Source organism: Mauremys mutica, chromosome 2 (genome assembly GCF_020497125.1).
Source record: "Mauremys mutica isolate MM-2020 ecotype Southern chromosome 2, ASM2049712v1, whole genome shotgun sequence".
In the NCBI taxonomy this organism is placed as follows: Eukaryota; Metazoa; Chordata; order Testudines; family Geoemydidae; genus Mauremys; species Mauremys mutica.
Genome location: NC_059073.1, coordinates 61,977,898 through 62,001,923, shown reverse-complemented (window position 1 = coordinate 62,001,923; position 24,026 = coordinate 61,977,898). Strand labels below are relative to the sequence as shown.

General features: G+C 43.9%; 1 protein-coding gene across 5 annotated transcripts in view; it reads left to right on the top strand.

The window, feature by feature from the left end:
- The window catches only part of C2H8orf34 (chromosome 2 C8orf34 homolog), a 281,523-nt gene that overhangs the window by 223,491 nt on the left and 34,006 nt on the right, over nt 1-24,026 (top strand). For all 5 annotated transcript variants that reach the window (XM_045002946.1, XM_045002944.1, XM_045002945.1 and 2 more), the window contains exon 11: nt 21,525-21,645. In XM_045002946.1, the coding sequence (XP_044858881.1) occupies nt 21,525-21,645 (121 nt within the window). The remainder of the gene's footprint in view (nt 1-21,524; nt 21,646-24,026) is intronic.

Genomic DNA, 24,026 nt, shown 5'->3' with positions numbered 1-24,026 from the left:
GGGCACTTGCCCACCCTACCATAGTACCTAAGATTGATTAATAAGAGGATAAAAAAATTACAGTAACTTTAAAACCTATTCAAAATATACACACTGATTTATTTCCACATAAATAACCTCAAAAACATATGTAATGTAAAAGCTTAGGGCGGGGAGAGAACAACTATATTAATCAAAGACTTCTGAGAAATGGAACCATTTTTTCCGTTATAGTCACACAGTTGGATATCCCCACACACAAGAGTGGCTAAATCTGCTAATCCAGTTCCACTCTTGCCAAATTCAATGCTAAGAATGTCTTCAAATGCAGTAATATGACTCTTTTGGCAGTTAAACTGGTCTTTAGCAGAAATTTCTCTGGAGCCTTATTTGTATTTGACAAGTTTGTTTTAATTCCTCCTCCCCTAATAAGAATGACCTGTTGTGGGACAAATCAACCAACATTAGGAAAGAAGGGTCTTTAGGCAAAGAGTGGGAACTGAGAGGAGAGCTAAAGGAGTTCTTTTCAATATCCACAACTTAGAACTCGTACATCAGCCTTTTGCTTTGGACATGCCTAAAGCAATGCCCATGCCTGTACTTTGAAAATCTTGGGGTAGATCTCAGCTGGTATAAATTGTCATAGCGCCATTGAATACAACTTACACCATCTGAAAAACTACCTCGTTATGTTTTTGTCAGACCCTTACAGGGATAGGATAAATTATACATTTACATTTCTTTTTTACAATAAAGATCATGACAAGCTAACTTTCTGACAAGTTAATAATAAACTATTATTATTAATGTTTAACATGAAGTACTCTGTTTACTCTGTCAAGACTGCTGTATGTCAAAACTGGAAAGGGCATATTGTAAAGTGAGATATCTAAAGATTACTGGTCTCTCTCCTTCTCTTTGCTGTAGAATTTTACCTAATATCCAATCAACAGAAAACAAACAGGAAAGTTACTAAATTATCCTAATCTCTGAATTTCCCAATGCATTCCCCTATTTTGTCTATCTGTTGGGGCTCAGTCTTGCAACTATTTACTTCTGGTGATAGGACCTGTAACTGAGAATAGTCAATATAAGACTAGTGTGACTTTAGTAGGGCTGCTCACAGCAGTAAGTACTATTCCCAATAATAAATGTTTGTGGGACTATAAACTTTTGGGGGACAGATGGACTTTATTTTATCTACTGTACAACATTAAATACACTGATGCTAAGCAAATAATAAATACTAATGACAAGTAAATTGATGCATTTTAATCAATAACGTGATCTCACCATTCCAGTTTTCTGCTGTTGTATCTAAACTAAAATTGAATTTATTAAAATACGCTTAGTGATCTTTCCCAGTTAATGACCTCAGCTGGAAATTCTCATTCCTGAACTCTTTCTAACACAGCTTTTATATACATTTCATATAAGAAAGATATCAAGGTGAAATGCTTGGCTTTTACTTATGTAATTTTGCAGTGAGACAGGTTGTTTTGGTTTTTTTTCCTCAAGATAGCAAAATTCTGCAAAAATATTTCACCTGGCAAACTTTAATTCTAGCTCACTGACTTTTTTTTAATCTAGAAAATAAAAAATAAAATATCAGAGGACATGTACTGATACAAAATGGGGCACATGAACTGGACAGTTAACACCATATAGTATGGTAGTTATCTTTTGTTTCAGAACCTGGAACAGGCCGGGCTTGTGATTATTTTTGTTTTTCTTGCAACTCTTTGTAGTCACTCAACTGTCTTGCATGCTGACATAAAAACATTTTTTCTTTGCAAAAAATGCTTGTGAGTTAACCCAATTCAAGTGTAATAAATGGAAAGAAAGTCATCCAACTGCAAAAGGCATTTTTTGCCATTTATTTCTTACTGTGAAAACAAATACCCAATAAATTGTTTTATACAGGTTTATTGCTTTAATTTTTTTTCCTCCTGTTTGCTCTGCTAGTTTATTGAGAAAATACACACACACACACAGAGTAGATTTTGTTATGGTATGTATAACAAAAATCCTTAATGGTAATTAAATTTGTGGAACTATTTGAGGCTTGATTGTACTAGGAAAAATTAAAAGTTTAACACTTTGATGTGCATTAAATATGACTATTTCCAATGCTATATAACTTAATTTGATTGCAGATACTTTGTTATTCTTTTCCACTATTTTTTCATGAGGCTCAGTTCCCAAAAACACTTAAACTTGAACCTAATTTTAAGCATGTTAATAGTCTCAACTATTCATGTGCCCAATGTTCAGTACTTTAACATAATGCTTAAACCCTTTGCTGGATTGGGTCAGCAATTGGGGCCTAGAATAAGAACTATTCTTAGGTCCTGATCCTGCACTGCGAATAGCAGTGGCACATCCCTGCACCTGTGTGAACTGAAAGTACTATTATTTATGTAGCACCATCAGTGTACTAAGACCAACTTTACAAACCTGAGTACCTGCTGAAACCAACAAGAGCTCCAAATGCTTGACACCTCTGAAAATTAATTCACTTTCGTAGGTCACTAAACATGGATTTAACTGACAAACTTTTAAGCACTCAAATCTGAATTTTGGCTTTAACATTTCAATCTCTGTGTCAAATCTAATTAATATTATTACACAAAACAATTACATGGCTAATACGTCCATCAGCTATTATAGCATCACTTCATTTCTGTTAGATACTGTAAGACATAGTCAAGGTACAAAACAAAAATGGTCCATTAATAATAATATAGCTAGTACACGGTCAACCATTTGTTGTGAAGTTTTTATATACAATGGCTCTGATTCTATATATTCTCATGTGGGTGTTTGCAGGATAGAATTCTAAAGGCATTGGGTTTTGGAGGGTGTCTCTAGGAGAATGTGTGTGAGATATTGACTGATTGGTAAGACTGGAAGTCCCACCAATCTCCAAAAGCTTTCAAATGCTTTACTTTTATTTTCTTAAAACCTGGACAAACTCTTTTTTGTTTTTCCTTCAAAAAAGCATTGTGCCCCAAACTGGACCTGTTAAAACAATTCTGTGAATTTTCCTGCTTAAAAAAATAAGCATTGGGGCAGTTTCATCGTCCTTAAGTGCTATGATCTTGTATTTTTTCAGATGTTTGCTTCAAAATTGTCATGTCATATTACAAAAGGTCAGAGAAATGACACATTTAAAGTCTCTAAAGTTCATCCTTCAGTTGAACACTTTGACCTAAGCTCTGTGGCCAGAGAGTGAAATGGACAGAATTTTCTAACAATGGTGTCTCTTGTTATAGTCACATTTTGCTGAATATGGATGCTATTTCTTGGCAGTGACACTGAATTTAATTAAGTTGCTTACTCCACGTGCTAACTCTTGTTCTGCTCAAAGCAGAGAAAGCAAAGAGAAACCAGAGTCTGGAACATCTGCCTCTTTCACACCTCTGCCTTCACTATTCAATGAGTTATATGGGAAACACCATGATTAAAACTTAAACATTTGCCTATTTCTCACTTACACATTTGCCAAAAGCACACATTGGCAAAAATTAAGATTTTTGTACACCAATGCGAGGAGCCTAGGTAACAAAATGGAGGAATTAGAGTTACTGGTGCAGGAAGCGAAACCAGATATTATAGGGATAACAGAAACATGGTGGAATAGTAGTCATGACTGGGGTACAGGTATTGAAGGGTATGTCCTGTTTAGAAAAGACAGAAATAAAGGCAAAGATGGTGGAGTAGCACTGTATATCAATGATGAGGTTAACTGTAAAGAAATAAGAAGTGATGGAATGGATAAGACAGAGTCTGTCTGGGCAAAAATCACACTGGGGAAGAAAGCTACTAGAGCCTCCCCTGGGATAGTGCTCGGGGTGTGCTATAGACCACCAAAATCTGATTTGGATATGCATAGAGACCTCTTTAATGTTTTTAATGAAGTAAATACTAATGGTAATTGTGTGATCATGGGAGACTTTAACTTCCCAGATATAGACTGGAGGACAAGTGCTAGTAATAATAATAGGGCTCAGATTTTCCTGGATGCAATAGCTCATGGATTTCTTCACCAAGTAGTTGCTGAACCAACAAGAGGGGATGCCATTTTAGATTTGGTTTTGGTGAATAGTGAGGACCTCATAGAAGAAATGGTGGTAGGGGACAACCTTGGTTTGAGCGATCATGAGCTAATTCAGTTCAAACTAAATGGAAGGATAAACAAAAATAGATCTGTGACTAGGGTTTTTGATTTCAAAAGGGCTAACTTAAAAAAAATAAGGAAATTAGTTAGGGAAATGGATTGGACTGAAGAACTTGTGGATCTAAAGGTGGAGAAGGCCTGGAATTACTTCAAGTCAAAGTTGCAGAAACAATCAGAAGCCTGCATCCCAAGAAAGGGGAAAAAATTCATAGGCAGGAATTGTAGACCAAGCTGGATGAGCACGCATCTCTGAGAGGTGATTAAGACAAAGCAGAAAGCTTACAAGGAGTGGAAGATGGGAGTGATCAGCAAGGAAAGCTACCTTATTGAGGTCAGAACATGTAGGGATAAAGTGAGAAAGACCAAAAGCAATGTAGAATTGGACCTTGAAAAGAGAATTAAAACCAATAGTAAAAGGTTCTATAGCCATATAAATAAGAAGAAAACAAAGAAAGAAGAAGTAGGACTGCTAAGCACTGAGGATGGAGTGGAGGTTAAGGATTTTTGTTATAAGCTGGGGACGCATCAGTTGGAAGGAACAGAGGAGGAGAAGGACCTCGGATTATTGGTTGATCACAGGATGACTATAAGCTGCCAATGTGATATGGCAGTGAAAAAAAGCTAATGCGGTCTTGGAATGCATCAGACAAGGTATTTCCAGTAGAGATAAGGAGGTGTTAGTACCATTATACAAGGCACTGGTGAGACCTCATCTGAAATACTGTGTGCAGTTCTGGTCTCCTATGTTTAAGAAGGATGAATTCAAACTGGAACAAGTACAGAGAAGGGCTACTAGGATGATCCGAGTAATGAAAAACCCATCTTATGAAACGAGACTCAAAGAGCTTGGCTTGTTTAGCCTAACTAGAAGAAGAATGAGGGAAGATATGATTGCTCTCTATAAATATATCAGAGGGATAAATACCAGGGAGGGAGAGGAATTATTTAAGCTCAGTACCAATGTGGACACAAGAACAAATAGATATAAATTGGCCATCAGGAAGTTTAGTCTTGAAATTAGACGAAGGTTTCTAACCATCAAAGGAGTGAAGTTCTGGAACAGCCTTCCAAGGGGAGCAGTGGGGGCAAAAGACATATCTGGCTTCAAGACTAAGCTTGATAAATTTATGGAGGGGATGGTATGATGGATGTGAGAGCCTAATTTTGGCAATTAATTGATCTTTGACTATTAGTGGTCAATATGCCCAATGGCCTGTGATGGGATGATAGATGGGGTGAGATCTGAGTTACTACAGAGAATTCTTTCCTGGGTGTCTGGCTGGTGAGCCTCGCCCACATGCTCAGGGTTCAGCTGATCGCCATATTTGGGGTTGGGAAGGAATTTTCCTCAAGGGCAGATTGGCAGAGGCCCTGGGGGGTTTTCACCTTCCTCTGCAGCGTGGGGCACAGGTTACTTGCTGGAGAACTTTCTGCACCTTGAAGTCTTTAAACCATGATTTGAGGACTTCAATAGCTCAGACATAGGTTAGGAGTTTGATACACAGGGGGCTCTAGCTTTTTTGCTGCCCCAAGCACAGCAGTCAGGCAGCCTTCAGCGGCGTGCCTTTGGGAAGTCCTCCGGTCCCGCAGCTTCGGCGTACCCACCGCCGAATTGCCGCCAAAGCCGCAGGACCGGCGGACCTCCCGCAGGCAAGCTGCCGAAGGCTGCCTGACTGCTGCCCTCCAAGGGACCGGCAGGGCACGTGCTTGGAGTGCTGGTGTTTGGGGCTGCCGCTGTTGATACAGCAGTGGGTGGGTGAGATTCTGTGGCCTGCGTTGTGCAGGAGGTCAGACTAGACAATCATAATTGTCCCTTCTGACTTTAAAGTCTATGATTCTATGAAATAGTCCTGTGAGGAATTGCAGGTGCAGTAATAAACAAGCATTCTGGGCTCTGGGAATATAAAGAACTTGCTGGAAATGAAAGCGACTAATCCACTTTCCTCCCACCTACAGCCATGGCCACTGGACTAGGCTGCAGATTTTGTACATGGAGTCACCTGTCCGAAAGGGCCCTTTCTGGCATTGAATTGATCGTGCCACAGGTGTCTCCGTCCCGGCTCCCATGCTCCAAGCAACACAGAGTCCTCCTTGGTGTGGACCTTCCTTGTCCTTACCCTGTTCACTCCCAGTTTGACCCCTCTGCTGTCTCCATGTCCCATTCTTTGACAGACATTGTCTCCTTGAACTGAAGTAAACTTTTAGGCTACTTAGTATAATGTCTTTTGCAACAGTAAGTATGTGAGTAGCAGAGCTCTGCATGTAACATGGCTGCTTTTGCGCTGACCAGGCCTTTTCCTCCCATACCATTGGTCTCCAATAATACCAGCTAAGTAGGATGTTCATGTTACATAAGAACATAAGAACGGCTGTACCGGGTCAGACCAAAGGTCTATCTAGCCCAGTATCCTGTCTACCGACAGTGGCCAATGACAGGTGCCCCAGAGGGAGTGGACCTAACAGGCAATGATCAAGTGATCTCTCTCCTGCCATCCATCTCCATCCTCTGACAAACAGAGGCTAGGGACACCATTCCTTACTCATCCTGGCTAATAGCCATTTATAGACTTAACCACCATGAATTTATCCAGTTCTCTTTTAAACGCTGTTATAGTCCTAGCCTTCACAACCTCCTCAGGTAAGGAGTTCCACAAGTTGACTGTGCACTGCGTGAAGAACTTTCTTGGATTTGTTTTAAACCTGCTGCCTATTGATTTCATTTGGTGACCCCTAGTTCTTGTATTATTGGAATAAGTAAATAACTTTTCCTTATCCACTTTCTCCACATCACTCATGATTTTATATAGCTCTATCATATCCCCCCTTAGTCTCCTCTTTTCCAAGCTGAAGAGTCCTAGCCTCTTTAATCTCTCCTCAGATGGGACCTGTTCCAAACCCCTAATCATTTTAGTTGCCTTTTTCTGAACCTTTTCTAGTGCCAGTATATCTTTTTTGAGATGAGGAGACCACATCTGTACACAGTATTCGAGATGTGGGCGTACCATGGATTTATATAAGGGCAATAATATATTCTCAGTCTTATTCTCTCTCCCCTTTTTAATGATTCCTAACATCCTGTTTGCTTTTTTGACTGCCTCTGCACACTGTGTGGACATCTTCAGAGGACTATCCACGATGACTCTAAGATCTTTTTCCTGACTTGTAGCTAAATTAGCCCCCATCATACTATATGTATAGTTGGGGTTATTTTTTCCAATGTGCATCACTTTACATTTATCCACATTAAATTTCATTTGCCATTTTGTTGCCCAATCACTTAGTTTTGTGAGATCTTTTTGAAGTTCGTCACAGTCTGCTTTGGTCTTAACTATCTTGAGCAGTTTAGCATCATCTGCAAACTTTGCCACCTCACTGTTTACCCCTTTCTCCAGATCATTTATGTTTTTGCATGACTGCCAGCATTTGGGTGCTCAGTGCTTGAATTTCCTTTTCTTTTGCCAATTATTTTAGAGACTGGGAATTGAATTCTGCAACTCATGTGCTGCCCTGACTGGAGCCATGCGGAGCTCAAGTAGCCAGCAGGCTGAATATAACCCCTTGCTGAAAGTGCCCTGTGGAGCTTAGAAGCTTGGCAGTGTCCTGACTTTTTCTGTTGAAAATTCCCTGAGGAGCTATGGGCCTCTCAGTAATAATACCTTGAGAAGCTTATGTCTGTGTGTCCTGGCTGCTTGCCATTAAATAATCTGCTGATTTTAGAGGCTTAAGGGTCCATGCCTCTCAGTTTACCCTCACTTTCAGCTGCTCTGCAAATCTTAAACTGCAGCCATGCATGCTTTGTAAAGAATGTAATCAGCCATGCACACTGCTAAGACTGTGCATTACTCCAATGCATATTTTCATAAGCACCTGTCCTCAGTGTTCCCTTCTCTTTATCTGTGCCATACATATCTCAAAACCACCATAACTGCTTCACCTGAAATTTAAGACACTTCAAGGTTAGTTTTGCAGAAATTATTGAGGTGTCGTAATCGGGTATTATGATGTAAAACTGGTTACAACCTTAACAACGAAGAGACTACTGTCTCTCCATAATGCAGGATGGGAGCATGTCTGACTGAGGGCTTGTCTATAAGAACACTTAACTGACGGCAAGCTGAAGTGTAAATCTGTCCTGTACTGGCCTGTGCGCACTAACTGTCGGTGTGGACAGTGCTGCCGCATACTAAAATTTCCCTACGTGGCTTTCATCAACTCCTGTTTCAAAGCAAGGTGGGTAAAACTGCGTGCGCACACACACACACACAATAATACCTGGCCAGTCATTTTGCTGTGAGAATTATTATATATATAATATAAATTCTCACAGCAAAATGACTGGTGCAGTCTGAGCATCATGGCTGTATTTTGATCCAGGTGAATGGCATTAGTGGCACTTGTTGTTTTTTTTTTACATGGTGGGTTGCCAACCCAACGCACAACCCTCCTCCTTTCACATCTTGGGCTTGGGACCAAGCAACGAAGGAAGTTGAAAGAACCGTCGGTAAAGGCACAGTTCATACTGGAGCTCTCGAAAAAGTTTCAACTTCTAAATGATTTGCAAACTGGTAATATAAACACTATTTGTGACAACGTTGAGAAGGTATATGCGGAGGCCAGCAAAACAGTGCTTGGCTACAAGAGAAGAGAGCGGAAAGTATGGATTTCAGATCATACATACAAACTCATTGAGGAGAGGAAGATAGCAAAATTACATATGCTGACTGGAAGTGGTGAACAACAGAAAGCTGCGAATGAAGAATACAGGGAGAAAAACAAGGCTGTGAAGAGAAGTGTTCGAAAAGATAAAAGGGATTATATTACCAGTCTGTCAAGAGAGGCACAGTCAGCAGCCGTGCGGGGCGACACAAGAACTGTGTATAGAATCACGAGGACTTTGACAGGAGGGTTCAGCAATAGGTCAACAGCGGTTAGAGGAAAGGATGGGACAATATTGATAGAAGAGAGAGAACAAATTAATTGATGGGCAGAGCATTTTAGAGAGACTCTAAATAGACCAAATCCTGAAGAGGTAGTTGAAATAGAGGAAACAAGTTTTCAGATGGAGGTAGAACAAGGGCCTATCACAGAGCGAGCGATAGAAGAGGCCATTAGACAGACAAAAGAAAATAGGGCACCAGGCGAAGATAGAATAACCGCAGAAATGCTAAAAGCCGACCTGAATATGAGTGCCGGGATTCTAGAGGAGCTATTCAACAAGGCATGGGAAGAAGAGAAAGTACCTGAAGCATGGAAGAAAGGTATCATTGTGAAATTACCAAAGAAGGGTGATTTGTCTTTGTGTGATAATTGGAGAGGTATAAACCTGTTATCAGTGCTCGGGAAGGTTTTCTGCAGAGTCCTGTTACAGAGAATAAGACAAGCAGTAGAAGAGGTCCTGAGGGAAGAACAAACAGGATTTAGGAGTGGGAGAGGATGCGTTGATCAGATATTTGTATTACGTATGATAATGGAACAATCCCTTGAATGGAACTCGCCACTGTTCATTAACTACCTTGATTTCGAGAAGGCATTTGATAGCGTCCACCATCCATCTCTCTGGAATATCCTAAAAACATATGGATTCACGCCGAAAGTTATTAACATCCTCAAAGATATGTATGCCGATAATAAGTGTTGTGTTCGCCATGAAGGACAGCGGAGCGAGTGGTTCCATGTGAGAACGGGAGTTAGACAAGGATGTGTTATTTCGCCCATCCTATTTCTTGTGGTTATAGACTGGATGATGCGGAAAGCCACCAAAGATAGGCCAAGAGGGATCGCATGGTGACCCTATGGTCATATTGAAGATTGTGACTTTGCAGATGACATCGCCCTGATTTCAAGCTCTCAGATGGACCTCCAAGAGAAGACTGATAGAGTAGGTATAGCAGCAAGGTGCGTGGGACTTAATATCCACGCCGGTAAGAGCAAAACAATGAAAGTAAAAACAGCCAGCTCGACGACGACAGTAGTATGTGACGTAGAATTGGAGGAGGTGAACGATTTTAAATATCTTGGTAGTTACATATCGGCTGATGGTAATACTCAGAAGGAGATATCTACCAGAATCGGTCTTGCAGCAACTGCATTCTATAGACTTCAGAACATTTGGAGGTCGGCCATCTTGCAAATGAAAACCAAGGTAGAGATCTACAGGTCGAACATCCGCTCTGTGTTGCTTTATGCGGCGGAAACATGGAGGACCAACAAGAAGATAGAAAGTTGGCTTCGGGGTTTTGAAGGAAGGTGTCTTAGGCGAATTCTTAACATACACTGGCCGCAGCGTATCACCAATGTTGAAGTGAGCCGATTAACGGGCATTAACAACATAGTGGATGAAGCCAAACAACGAAGATGGAGATGGTTGGGGCATGTGTTGAGAATGGGTGCTGATAGACACCCTCATATTGCCCTACGATGGACACCACAAGGAAGGAGGAGGAGAGGTAGACCATTGGGGACGTGGCGAAGGACCATTGAAGAGGAAATGAAAGGCATGGGAATGAAGTGGGATGAAATTTGCTGCCTCGCTCAAGAACGAAATGAATGGAGGAGAATGGTTGACGCCTTATGCTCCACTGGGAGTGAATAAGAGGAAGAAGAATGGCATTAGGATAAATGTCATTTCATGTTCTCCTACCACTAGATTTCCAAGGCATGCCCAGTTCTAGAAGCGAACTAAAGGCCCAATCCTTTAGCTCCATAAGGTCCTACTGAAGTCAATGGAAGCTGTGAAAGTGCTTAGCATCTCTGAGGAGACATTCAGCACTTTGCAGGATTAGCCATATAATGGCAAAGGTGGGTGCATCCCTGACCCCAAATAATCTTAATTTAAAAGGCATCAAAATAACAATGATTAAAAAGACAGCCTGAATCATCATGAAATCAATCTTCTGCTTACATTTCACATGCTGCAGCACGGGTAGTTCCTTGGTGCCCATGTATTTTATTTCTGTAAATAGGAAAGCTCAATAATTTAGCTCAAACCTCAATGTCGAAAGGACTAGCTCAACATTTTTTTTTATTGTACGTTTGGTATACAATGTGCTAGCAAGCTGCCACATGGAGCGGAAAGCTTGTAATTTCAATTACATGGCATTTCAAGTAGGACGGGCCCTAATGTTGAAGATAGAGATTAGAGGTGGTTACCAATATGCAACAAAGCTTTGAGGAGGATTATTATTTTTAAATTACCTTAAGAACCAAGTTGACTAGCTCACCCTGTGTGCCTGAGCAGATTGTGGAAACTGAAAGATTAAACAGTTGTTGAACTCTAATAGAAAAATGAATGTTGTGTGAAAAACCTTTACATGGTACTGGGCAGAAAGATTAGCTGCTTGAATAACAGCCATCTTTCTCACCTTCCTGGTCAGGATTAATCACAAGTGTACACTCACAGATAATGTGTTGAAAAATGGAATTATTTGACTGTATTTGGAGGCATCTGTGACAAATGTTTCTATTTAAGTTTACTTTTATATGAATTGGTGAATTGCATATGAGAAAGCTTATGAGTGTTTTTCTTTGTGGTGGTATTATTTCCCGAAGCTTCTAGTAAAACTTTCACTTAATGAACAAAAATATGCATAACAAAGTTTAATCAAAAATTATTTCTATTTCCAACTTGTCAGGAACTAATTACTAAACAAAGAATGCAATCCTAGGCAAATTCCAATATTTTTGCATTTTACATTTAAATAACTTGGTTTTATTGGAACCAGACAGTTCCACTTGAAATTTTCTTTATCTTTTATTTGTCTTCTATGCTCTTATCCTCAGTCAAAAATTACTCATTGCAAGCTGCTATTGGAGCCAATTGTTCTTGACTGCAGGGAAGCTGGCAATCTAAGGCAGGCTACCTCCACATCTTAAAATCTCTTCTTATTCTATGAATTCATAGGGGATGCTGTGGTCTAGAATGAAAAATATTCTCCCTGAAAATCACGTTACACTGCTCTATATCTCTGATAAAAGGCATTTGTGAGGGTTTGGACCTCTGGTTACCGGACAATACAGTCTAGTGGCCAGAGTCCATAGAATCGCCCTGGGTTGAAGGGCAGTACAGCCTGGTGACCAAAGGCTCTCCCACTCCACCAGGTCCTGGCTCCGGTCCTAACCGTGGCGTAGGACCTTGCCCCTGGCTCAGCAAGGGGTCCAACCAAAACACGCTGAGGCTTGCCAGGGGCAAGGTACCAGTCTGTCACCACCACACCCGGGTTGCTTCCTACTGGCTTGAGCGTTGAGGTCTCCCACAAGTCCCTAGGTTCCCTGGAGGCCTCTGGGTCAGTTGCTTCCCCGAGTTCCTCCTGTAGTAGGGCTTCAAGCCGGCATAGAGAGGCTTCAGTCCCCAGCGCCTCCATGGGCGGTGGCTGGTCCTCCGCTGGAGCTTCCCAGTCCAGAGCACTTGAAGCATGCCCAGTACGGACAGGGCGGGACTTCTGCCGTCAGTGCTACCGGCCTGATGCTGCTGGGGCTGGTGCGGGGCAGTGCTGCCCCGTCACACACCATCCACCTTAAGAAGGATCCTCCTGATTGGTCCGCCTCCTCCTCCCCCTCACTCCAGAGAAGAAATCTGCGTTAGCGTGGGCATTACCTGGGTGATGAAACATTCGGAAGTCATAGGGTGGGAAGGAGATGTACCATTGCTTAATCCGGGGGTTTGTGTCCTTCATACTATGCATCCACCGTAGGGGGGCATGGTCTGTGATCAACCTGAAGTTATTCTCCAGCAGATGATAACATAGGGCGTCAATGGCCCATCTCACTGCCAGGGCCTCTTTCTCTATTGTGGAATAATGTTGTTCAAGGGGGAACAGTTTATGACTTAGTTACAGTATGACTTAGATACTTAGAAGATTCACATGGTAGACGCGTGTCTCCCTCCGTCACCCCAGTAGTCGGACCTCTTAGTCTACTGGTCCAACTTGCCGGACTACCTCGTAGGGTCCCTGCCATTTGGCCAGAAGTTTCGATTCGGCCGAGGGTAACAAAAGCTGTGCCACTCACTTCCCCATCTAATTCCTGGGAGAGTACGGCCCCCAAGCCTACCTCTGAGGCATCTGTTTGAAGTATAAATTCCTTTAAGAAGTCTGGGTGTTGCAGGACTGGTTCTTGCATGAGTCGTTCTTTCAGGGTTTCAAAGACTTCCTTGCACTGTTCTGACCGCTGCTCTTGTCAAGGCTGTGAGTTCTTTGTCAGGTCCAATATGGGGGAAGCTATGGATGCAAAATCTGGCATGAAGCAGCGATAATATCCGGCTATGCCCAAAAGCTGGCACACCTGTTTCTTCGTCTTGGGGATGGGTACGTCTATGAGGGCTTGCACCTTGCTGATTAGGGGTGTCAGTTCCTCCCCCCCTGTATATCCGAGATAGGTTACCTCTTCTTGCCCGAGGTGGCACTTTGCCGGGTTAGCTGTGAGGCCAACTGTTCTGAGGGCCTGCAACACCCCAGCCAGATGGCGTAGGTGGTCCACCTAGTTGTTGCTATACACTACAATGTAATCTATATACGCCACCGCATACTGGTTGTGGGATTGTAAGACCTTATTTATCAGCTGTTGGAATGTAGCAGCGGTGCCGTGTAGCCCGAATGGCATGGTTATAAATTGGAAGAGGCCGAAAGGCGTTGGGAAGGCTGTCTTCTCCCAGGAGTTTGGTGTGAGGGGGATCTGCCAGTATCCCTTGGTTAGGTCTATGGTTGACAAGTACCTCGTACCTCTGAGCCATTCCAGCAGTTCGTCCACCCTCGGCATCGGGTATGCGTCAAAGCGGGAGATGGCATTGGCCTTTCGGAAGTCAATACAAAAATGGGTAGTCCCGTTGGGCTTTGGGACTAGGACAATGGGGCTGCGCCACTCAGTCATCGATTTCTCCATGACCCCCATCTCCAGCATAGTTTCCAGCTCCCCTCGGACCGTGTCCCACATTTTCCAGGGCAATGGTCGGTGGTGGTCTCTTACCTTCTGACCGGGGGTGGTTGTGATATGATGACTCATTAGGGCAGTTCGTCCCAGGTGGGCAGATAAGACATGTGGGAGCTCATCTATCAGTTGTTGTAGTTGTTCTCGCTGCACTGGGGTGAGGCCTGCCCCTAACATCACCAGCCTTGGGTCCGGGGGCTCCCCTACTAGGGGCCTGAGTTCCAACTCCAGGGTGGACAGGCTGATGAGCAGGGCTTCCCTGGTCTTCCAGGCCTTCAGAAGATTCACATGGTAGACGCGTGTCTCCCTCCGTCACCCCAGTAGTCGGACCTCTTAGTCTACTGGTCCAACTTGCCGGACTACCTCGTAGGGTCCCTGCCATTTGGCCAGAAGTTTCGATTCGGCCGAGGGTAACAAAAGCAGCACCCGATCCCCTGTGGCAAAGCTCCACCCCCTAGTTCCTTGGTTATAGAGGCGTTCTTGGTTCGCTTGGGCCTGCATCAGGTTTTCCCGGGCGAAGGCCCCTAGTGTTCGGAGCCATTCTCAGAGTTGTAACACGTACTGGGTGGTCCCGAGAACTAGTGTCTGCAGGGCTTCCTCCTTCAGGAGGTCCAGGATCCCCCTGGGCTACCTGCCATACAAGAGTTCAAAGGGTGCGAACCCCGTCGAGGCCTGGGGTACCTACCTTATGGCGAACAGCAGGGCTGGCAACAGGGTATCCCAATGGGCAGGGTCCTCCTCCACAAACTTCCGTAGCATGGACTTTAGGGTGCCATTGAAACGTTCCACTAGGCCATCTGTCTGGGGATAGTAAACTGACATCTGGAGCGTTCGTATGTGGAGGAGGCGACACAGTTCAGCTATCAGTTTAGAGGACATGTTTGTGCCCTGGTCTGTCAGGATTTCCGCTGGTATCCCAATCCTGGCGAAAATCTTCACTAGTTCGGTAGCAATCGCTTGCGTACTTGCAGCCCACAGGGGCACGGCTTCAGGGTAACGCGTTGCATAATCCACGAACACTAAGATGAAGCAGTTCCCCATCTTGCTTCTTTCAAGGGGGCTGACTAGGTCCATCCCAATCCATTCAAAGGGTACGCCAACAACTGGCATAGGAATCAGGGGTGCCAGGGATATGCTTTTTGGTCCCGCCAGCTGGCATTCCAGGCAGGACGCACAGTAGTCCCGAACCTCCCAGTGTATGCCAGGCCAGAAGAACTGGTGAGCTATCCTCTGGAGGGTCTTTTCCCGCCCCAGGTGCCCAGCCCAGGGGTTTGCATGGGATAGTTGGAAGAGGCTTCATTGCAGCCTCCGGGGGACCAAGAGCTGACAGAACATCTCCTGGGTCCATGGTTCTTGCACTACCCGATATAGGCAGTCCTGCCATATCTCAAAACAGGGGCCCTGTGGGGGCCTCGGGGTTGGGCCTTCATCAGGGCCAGGACTGGTGGCCTGTTCCCAGGCCCTACTCTAGGGTCAGGTCCTCTCTGTTCCTGTATAAAGTCCATGTCCCGCTCCAGTTCTTTTTGTGTGTCCTCCATCAAAAGGGGCCTTATGGATGGGGAGGGTCGCAGGGGTCTCCGCCGATGCCTCTCCTCCGGGGTCGACCCGCGGCGTGCATCCGAGCAGCCTCACTCGTGGAGGCCTAGTCCTGTCCATCCGTGAGTCGGATGGTTGGTACCTCCGGAGGATCTCCCCAAAGCCTGGCCAGTCTCGTCCCAATACTACTGGGTAGGCTAACCTGGGGGCCACGCCCACGTGGAGGTCCCCCTCTGGGCAAGAGACTTCTATCTTCACCCAAGCCACGGGGTAGGGGCGGATGTCCCCATGCACACATTGCAAGTGCATCTGAGTGCCAGAGAGTTTGAGGTCTGGGACCAGCCCCTCCCATATGAGGGTCTGACTGCACCCCGAGTCCATGAGGGCATTTGCGAGGATCCCCTCGACCCGTACAGAGACCACGAGCTTTCCCGGTCCTCTCTTCTGGGCCCTTTGTCCGGCGACCCAGGCTTGTCCGTAATTGCAGTCCATAAATGGGCAATTCCACCAAAAATGCCCTTCTTGTCCCCACTCCCATCACCCCTCTTAGGCCTCAGTGGGTCCAGGGCCTCCACCCAGTGGGCTCCCTCTCTCTTGGGGTTGTTGGGGTACCTGGGTGGCCCTGTGTCTGGACTCAGGGCTGGGGAGTTTCGGAGGTATGGGGCGGGCGCCGGACCACAGCTCCTGGGTCCCTGTCCCCTGGGGATTTCCTTTGCCTGGCCCGATCCTTCGACTGGAATTCCCTGCTACTCGGGGTGGCGCCTCAGCCCCCTCGGTGGACAAGTCATCCTCCATCAAGGCCACCGCTGCTGACAAGGTCGCCAGTCGATGTCGGTGTATCCAGGCCCTTCCTCCTGGAGGCAGGATCTGGGTGAACTGCTCCAGTGCCACCATCTTTGCTACCCGGGGTCCGGTCAAGCCCTCTGGGTTCACCCACTTCCAACAGTGGTCTCGTATCCATTGGGCCACTGCCTGGGGTCAGGCCCCAGGGGGATACTGTTCTTTGCAGAGGCACTGGCGATAGGTCTCTGGGCTAATGCCGGTATAGTCCAATATGGCCGCCTTGCCTTCACCCAGGGGTACTCTAGGGCCTCCCGGGGATCGAGGCTATGGTAGGCGGCCTGGGCCTGTCCCGTCAGATAGGGGGCTAGTAGAGTGGCCCAATGCTCTGGGGGCCACCTGGCGGTGGTCACCACCTGTTCGAACATCACTAAGAAAGCCCTCTGGGTCATCTTCTGGCCCCATCTTAGTGAGGCATACCAGCAGTTCCCCCAGCATCTCCCTGGATCTGGCCACAGCCAGTAGGGCAGCTGCGGCTCCTGCTGGGCGTAATAGTGTGGCCATCTGCTGAATCAGGCGTTCTTGTTGTGCCTGCTGGTGCTCTTGATGCTGGGTTATCAGTAGCTGCTGCTGGCTGGCCATCTGCTGCATCATCTGCACCTACTGCTGCTGCTGTTGGGCTGCCTGCTTTTGCTGCCTTTCCAGCATCCACTTTAGAAGCTTCTCCATCTCCATCTTGGGATTGATGGGGTGCTGCCCCATCACAGCATTCTTAAAAGATGAAGGAATGCTTTCTGCTGGAAGCCAGCTTCTCCTCTTGGAGTGTCCTACATTGTTCTGGTAAAGCACTTTATATTAGAGGTTGAGAATTCTTAGGCCTTGATTCTGGCATCAGATCATTTCACCTGAGCAGAACTCCATAGATGTCTGTGGGACTTCACATCTGTGTGAGAGTCCATGACAGTAGATTCAATTGAAGGATCAGAACCTTAATGTGTATCATATTTCTTCCAACAGGAATATCATCAATGACTTTTGGCAGCAAGCTAATGTGGTGCTAAAGTCTGAAGCATGAACTATGACATCTAAAAGAAACTCTTGCTAACATGAGCAATTTATAACTATAGACAATTTCCCCTAACCCACTCCAGCCCCACTAAGTTACAATATTCTTAAAAAATGCAATGAACTAGTTAAGGCCTTGATTACATTTTGGCCTCTTCCTTTGTATTTGTTGGCTAAGTGATCTAAGTAAAGAATACAAAAATAAATATATTGTATGTGAAGACATAATGAAGATGTGAAAAAAACCTTAGCAAAATACTGACATATGGCTGACCTTAAAAGTTGGCACATCTCTTGACAATATTGATTTAACATTTTTCTGATGCTATATTACCTCACCATGCCTTGGTTCAAAGTTAGTGAATGGGGCCTAATGTGATTTCCATAAGTAAAAATGACATGGATGTTCTTTCAGTAATTTCCTTGTATTGAGATGTAAACTCCTTGTTAATGTAAACATCCATTTTTAAAATGTAATGAAACATTAAACATAAGGCATAGTTTGGAACCATAATGGCAAAGAAAATATTAAATAAACTAAAAACACCCACATTTATATCCAGCACTGACCCAACCTACCAGGTTGAAAGGAATAATCGGGAGAGGATCTACCATTGTCACAGATGATTAAAATTTGAATTAACTGAAGTTGTAATGTTTGCATAGAAATAATCTGGAGTATGTTTTTAAGGAGATCAAGAGGCTATATTATAGCACTAGTTGGCTCCACTATTGTTATGCTTCAGAGTAAAGTTACACTATGCTTGCAAGTTGTATTGGTCTGTTTGTACTATGCCTGGCCAAAAGACAATAAGACTTAAGTTCTGTAAAGTGGCACAGAAGGTGTAAATTACACCTTGCTGCACCAGCAAAAGTGCCTTGCAACCCTGAGGGTTTATCTTAACTTACATAGTGTTACTCCTGCCATCTGCCCTAAGGTTTTCTGTGAGGGGGGAGGAGCAGCTTTAAATCATGCTAGAGCCATGAATCAGCATACTTCCCAGCCACCGTGGTCATGCCCCCTTTTCTAGGTATCACCATCTACTTTTCAGGCTATGCTGGCTCCTCAGCATAGGGAACTGGCACAGCTGTGTGATGGGAACACTAGGGACCCTTAGCAGGGTTTACACTAGTGCAAACTCTGAAGTGAATATGGGCCTCAAAACGTAAATCATTTTCATCCAAAGCCACGTATGAAAATTGCTATCCCTGCTCTGCCTCCTAAATGATTGAAACCTACTTTGGTATGTCCCTGAAATGCACAGAATCGGAGAGTGATCACAAGAGTCACAACATTTTATTATCATAATAACCTTTTTGGCTTGTTTGTGTTGGTTTTCATTCTCATTCATATCATTATCAAATTAATGTATTTATATGTTTATAGTTTTTACAATGTTTGTCACTAAATTTCAAATATTTAGTATCACATGTACTCAGTAAGTAATGATGCAGTAACGCCTTTGCCTTTGGCACATTATGGCCTGACTTGTAGTTACTGATACTTGTGGTGTTGCATGTACTCTTGATCTTTTCATCAAAACATGACAAAGTGTAACACGGACAGACCCCGATCGTCGGCGTGCAGAATTGAACCTGGGCCCTTTGGAGCTTAGTTCATGAGCCTCTACCACATGAGCTAAAAGGCAACTCCCTGTTTGCTAAAGCTGTAGAGCAGACTCATTTAACTCTCTCAAAGTAGTCTTGGTGCCACTAGGTGGAACAGAACACCACACCCAGAAGGTGTGTGGGTTGCAAAAGCATTTAATAAACTGATCACAAACTGGGGGATAGATTCTACCCTCAGTTGTTTCATTGACTTCACTGGCAGTTGAAGGCATATGTTGACGGAAGAAATTGGATACGTGAAAATGTAAATGGGTATATATGGGTGTATATATTTTAAGTCATGCATATTTATGTCATTTATATGTGTACTCACATAAACTGTGTATGTCTTCATGTAGGAGTCTGTGTGTGCATAATTGTATGACATCTCTATAGTTACAAAGACATATACAGTGTATGTGTGTGTCTTTGAGTACATACATAAACATACACAAACATATACATGGACATTTATATAAGGGAAAATATATCTAAATAATCAATATAAAAACTATAACATAGGGCCACATTCTGATCCCTTTCCCCACAATGAACACACTGACTATCTCCTAATGCCCTGGGTAGCCCTATTGCTTTTAAGTGAACTCATAAAATAAGGTGTTATTCAACATAAGTAAAAATATTGGAATCTGCCACTAAATAACTGTGGTCTTGATCCTTCAAACACTTACTCATGTGAGTAATTCCATGCATGTGAATAGTCCTAATGAGTTCATTGTGTCTGATGCTGAGAACTCACAGCTGCCACTGAAATTGCAGATGCTCAAAACCTCTCAGGATCAGGACCAATGGGGGCTATTCATCTGTCTGAAATTAGCAGGATCAGATCTAAATTTGTATAGTTTATGGTCTTCTCCAGATATTCTACTTTAACACTTGGGACCAAATAGGAATAATTTTAATTAAAATGGGAGTGCTGTGGAAGCAAATTTGCACACTGAAAATGGTACCATCATTCCAAAAATCGCATCACTAAATAAATATGCCAATTAAAATCTTGAACAGCTTTGACAGTGTTGATTGATATGATTTAATATAAGGCCAGTTTCTCTTTCCTATGCAAATCTTTACATTTTAGATATTTCTTTATCAACATTGCATTCTAAAGTTGTATGGTCAAATCTAGCAAAGAATTTATGCTTCACAGGAGTTGGATACTTAAAAGGTGGTGTTGATTGTTTTGAATAGATCTGAAATATAAAATATTCTGTATAACAGTGTATTTTGAAGAATATATTTATTTCTTGGGAAAATACCAAAGGTGACTACAGTACATATAACTAGTTTTTACTGTTTAAAAAAATAACACTAGGTCTTTGGATGAAATAGTTTGGCAATGTAATAAAGTAAACTCTGTGTTCTGATATGTTTTAATTGATATTTTTGCTCATTGTTTTTATGACTAAGTCCTGAATATCTGGTCATATGTTTTAGTTTATCTCAGACAGATTAAAACTTATCAAGTTTATCTCCATAATTTTATGTTTTTGAAGACATATTTTAAAAGAACGTTGAACAGTTCCAAAAACCTGTAGGAAACTCTGAATATCAGTGTTCAATAGTCGAATGACTGGGTAGGTATTTTGCTTGCCAGGATCCCTTCCAAACTGCTTATAATGCTGCCATGATTTAGTTACCTTTCCTGAAAGGAAGACTTCTTCCAGTGATACAACAGTATTGGAAATGTTGGTAAGGAAATAGAGAGATATTCCCAGAAGTGCTGCTTTGCAGAGATATTGGGCCATATTTTATGTTGATTTAAAGTGAGTGCAATGCCACTAAAGTCAATGGGACTACCCAGAGTGTAAATCGTTGCAGAATTTGGCCTGATATGCTGCCTCAATTTGAGCACCAGTTTCTATGCAGTATAGCTTTGCTTAAAACTACTAGATATTTTGAATCTAATCCATCTCTTACCCATTTGTACCTTAAAATAAATAGTTTCACAATAAATATTTTGATATAAAGCCAACATTTTTATTAATTGCACTTTAAACTTTTAAAGCACCATTTAATTACCTAAATTAGGAGAACATATCATTCCAACTTTCTTTTACTCTAGCAGGGCCACCCAGAGGATTCAGAGGGCCCGGGGTCTTCGGTGGCAGGGGGCCCCCGCCGCAGATCTTCGGGGCACTTCGGCGGTGGGTCCCGGAGCGGAAGGACCCCCCCGCCGCCTAATTGCTGCCGAAGACCCGGAGCGGAAGAAGCTCCGGGGGCCCGGGCCCCGCGAGAGTTTTCCGGGGCCCCTGGAGCGAGTGAAGGACCCCGCTCCAGGGCCCCCGAAAAACTCTCGTGGGGGCCCCTGCGGGACCTGGGGCAAATTGCCCCACTTGCCCCCCCTCCACCCCCCAGGCGGCCCTGTACTTTAGATATAAATGTAAAAGTACATGTAAAGATTCTAGTATTCCCCTTTCTTTTTACCTGCATTTAGCATCAACCTGTTTGGGACCTGGATGTCATGGGTGCCAGAAACGGAGAGTCCCCAAGCCAGAAACTCCTGAAAGACTCCTTAGCTGCAAAAGAACTGCAGACCATGGAAAAACATCTAGCTGGTGCGTATAGTGATAAGGAATCGTAAAACAACAAACCCTATACACCCAAGCAACCCACTGAAATCAGTTGGACTACTCATGTGAGTAAGGAGAGGAAACACTGTCTGAGACAGTGACAAAGGTAGATGAGAAATTGAATTGTAACCTCTCTTTCACTTCGTTTGCTATTTTCTTCACAGGAAAAAAAGACATTTATTTGAAGCCAAAGATTTTAAAATTGACTGTGTATGGTAAGGTAATTAAAAAACTATCCTGAATATTTCATTACATATTTATTCCCATAGCTCAGTAATACCTCAAGTGGTAGTGAATTATTGTTGCTAGACCCCCAGGTTATAAATCTTCCAAAAGACTTCAACAGACCAGTGTATTAATAAAACACTGGCCTGAGGCATAAGCCAGTCAGCACCTCTCTGAGATTTAATGAGAGTTCCGGTTGATGAGGATTAGGGCCATTGCGTATGATAGAATCTCTGCTACAGTAGTGATAGTAGTAATTTTTTTAAGAGTACAATAAAGTAACAGGGCCGCCCAGAGGATTCAGGGGGCCTGAGGTCTTCGGCGGCAGTGGGCCCCCGCTTCAGCGGTAATTTGGCGGCGGGGCACTTCGGCGGCGGGTCCCAGAATGGAAGGACCCCCCGAAGACCCGCGGCAGGGGGCCCCCGCCGAATTGCCGCCAAAGACTCGGCACTTCGGCGGCGGGTCCCAGGGTGGAAGGACCCCCTGCCGTGGGTCTTCTGGGCACTTCGGCAGCGGGTCCCGGAGCGGAAGGACCCCCTGCCGCCTAATTGCTGCCGAAGACCCGGAGTGGAAGAAGCTCCGGGGGCCCGGGCCCCGCGAGAGTTTTCCAGGGGCCCCGGAACGAGTAAAGGACCCCGCTGCTCCAGGGGCCCCAAAAAACTCTCGTGGAGGCCCCTGCGGGGCCCGGGGCCTGGGGCAAATTGCCCCACTTGCCCCCCTTTCTGGGTGGCCCTGTAAAGTAAACCAAAGTTTGGGTGAAAGTATTTTCAGTGTTTCTTGAAAAATGCATTGGGAAATCTAGAATACAGTTTCCACTTTTTTTTTTCATCGTAATGAGTATTTTCTTGCTTCAGCTTTAAATATGTTATGAATGATTCAAAACATACACCCCTTTAGTTGTAGAATAAATTCAATTTTACTCTGGATGATTGGTTAAATTAAACAATGAATAACAGGAAAATATTTTTGCAGTATTCATCTTTTTAAAGGGCACACGTACAGCCCTGCAGGCCTATGATATATGTGCTGCATGTCATGCCACTTCATGACCACACCATAGAAAATAATAAGTCTGCCTTTTAACAAATGTGACATTGGAAGCATGAAGATGTGGCACATGCACAAAAAGGTAAGTTATGATATAAACCTATTTTCAGATCACTTTTTTCTTAGTAACCACAGAACTATAGGATCCGCATACTCTGCTGCTTCTGCAGTTTAGATGTGAAGAAATAAATACAGGCATCCTGATCTTAGGGGTGAGAAGTTCCTGAATTCTAATCCCAGCTCTTTAACTGGTTTACTATGTAGCCTCAGGAACTTCAATTACATACCTGCCTCCATTTCCCCCTGCGTAAAATGTACAATATCATTACTGTCTCAGGTGATATCACACAATACATTTACACCCTTTGTAGCACTGGACTTGAGTAAGCAAATGTGAAAATCCCTACAAAGAGTTGTAATTTGCATTTGTTTCATCCAATATCTGACACATCCACATGTATAGAGGTCTTTAGCCTAATTAAATACCCTCCCTCCCACTATACCTGCATTTACCTGTCTTTTTTTGAGGATAAGCCTAAAAACTTAGCACTCCTTTAATTGAATTTCTAGGTGCAGCCAGGGAGCCCATTTAGCAACATTTGGGACTGCTGGTATGCCTACGTCCCCCAATGATATCTTAGGCCAGGAGGTTTCCTCCCCATCATGATTGTCAGAGTGCCCAAAAGGCCCTTTCTGCAAATTCTTGGGGCATCTTACCTTTCTGTAAACTTTTGGGGTTGAAAGCACGCCTGCTCCTTCCCCTACTTATTGGGGGCTGATTTGGTGTAGGTCAGCTCATACCAAAAGCAAAGTTAGCTCTTCCCACTCACCCACGCCTTTGTGGAACAGTGGAATCTAGAAATCTTCCACTTGATCCTGCTGCTTCTGGTGATTTGATAATGTACCATTGACATGGCTTCAGGCTGAGCTGCATGTTAGAAATCTCCTTTTTGTCTCTCTCAAGTGCACCTTTTAGGTGACAGGCCTGGCTTCCTGCATCTTTCTCAAGGGTCAACCATGCAATTCAGCTACATTGGAACTGGACTCCAGATGGCAGCCCCTGTGATTCTTGACTCTGTTAATATGACAGGCCC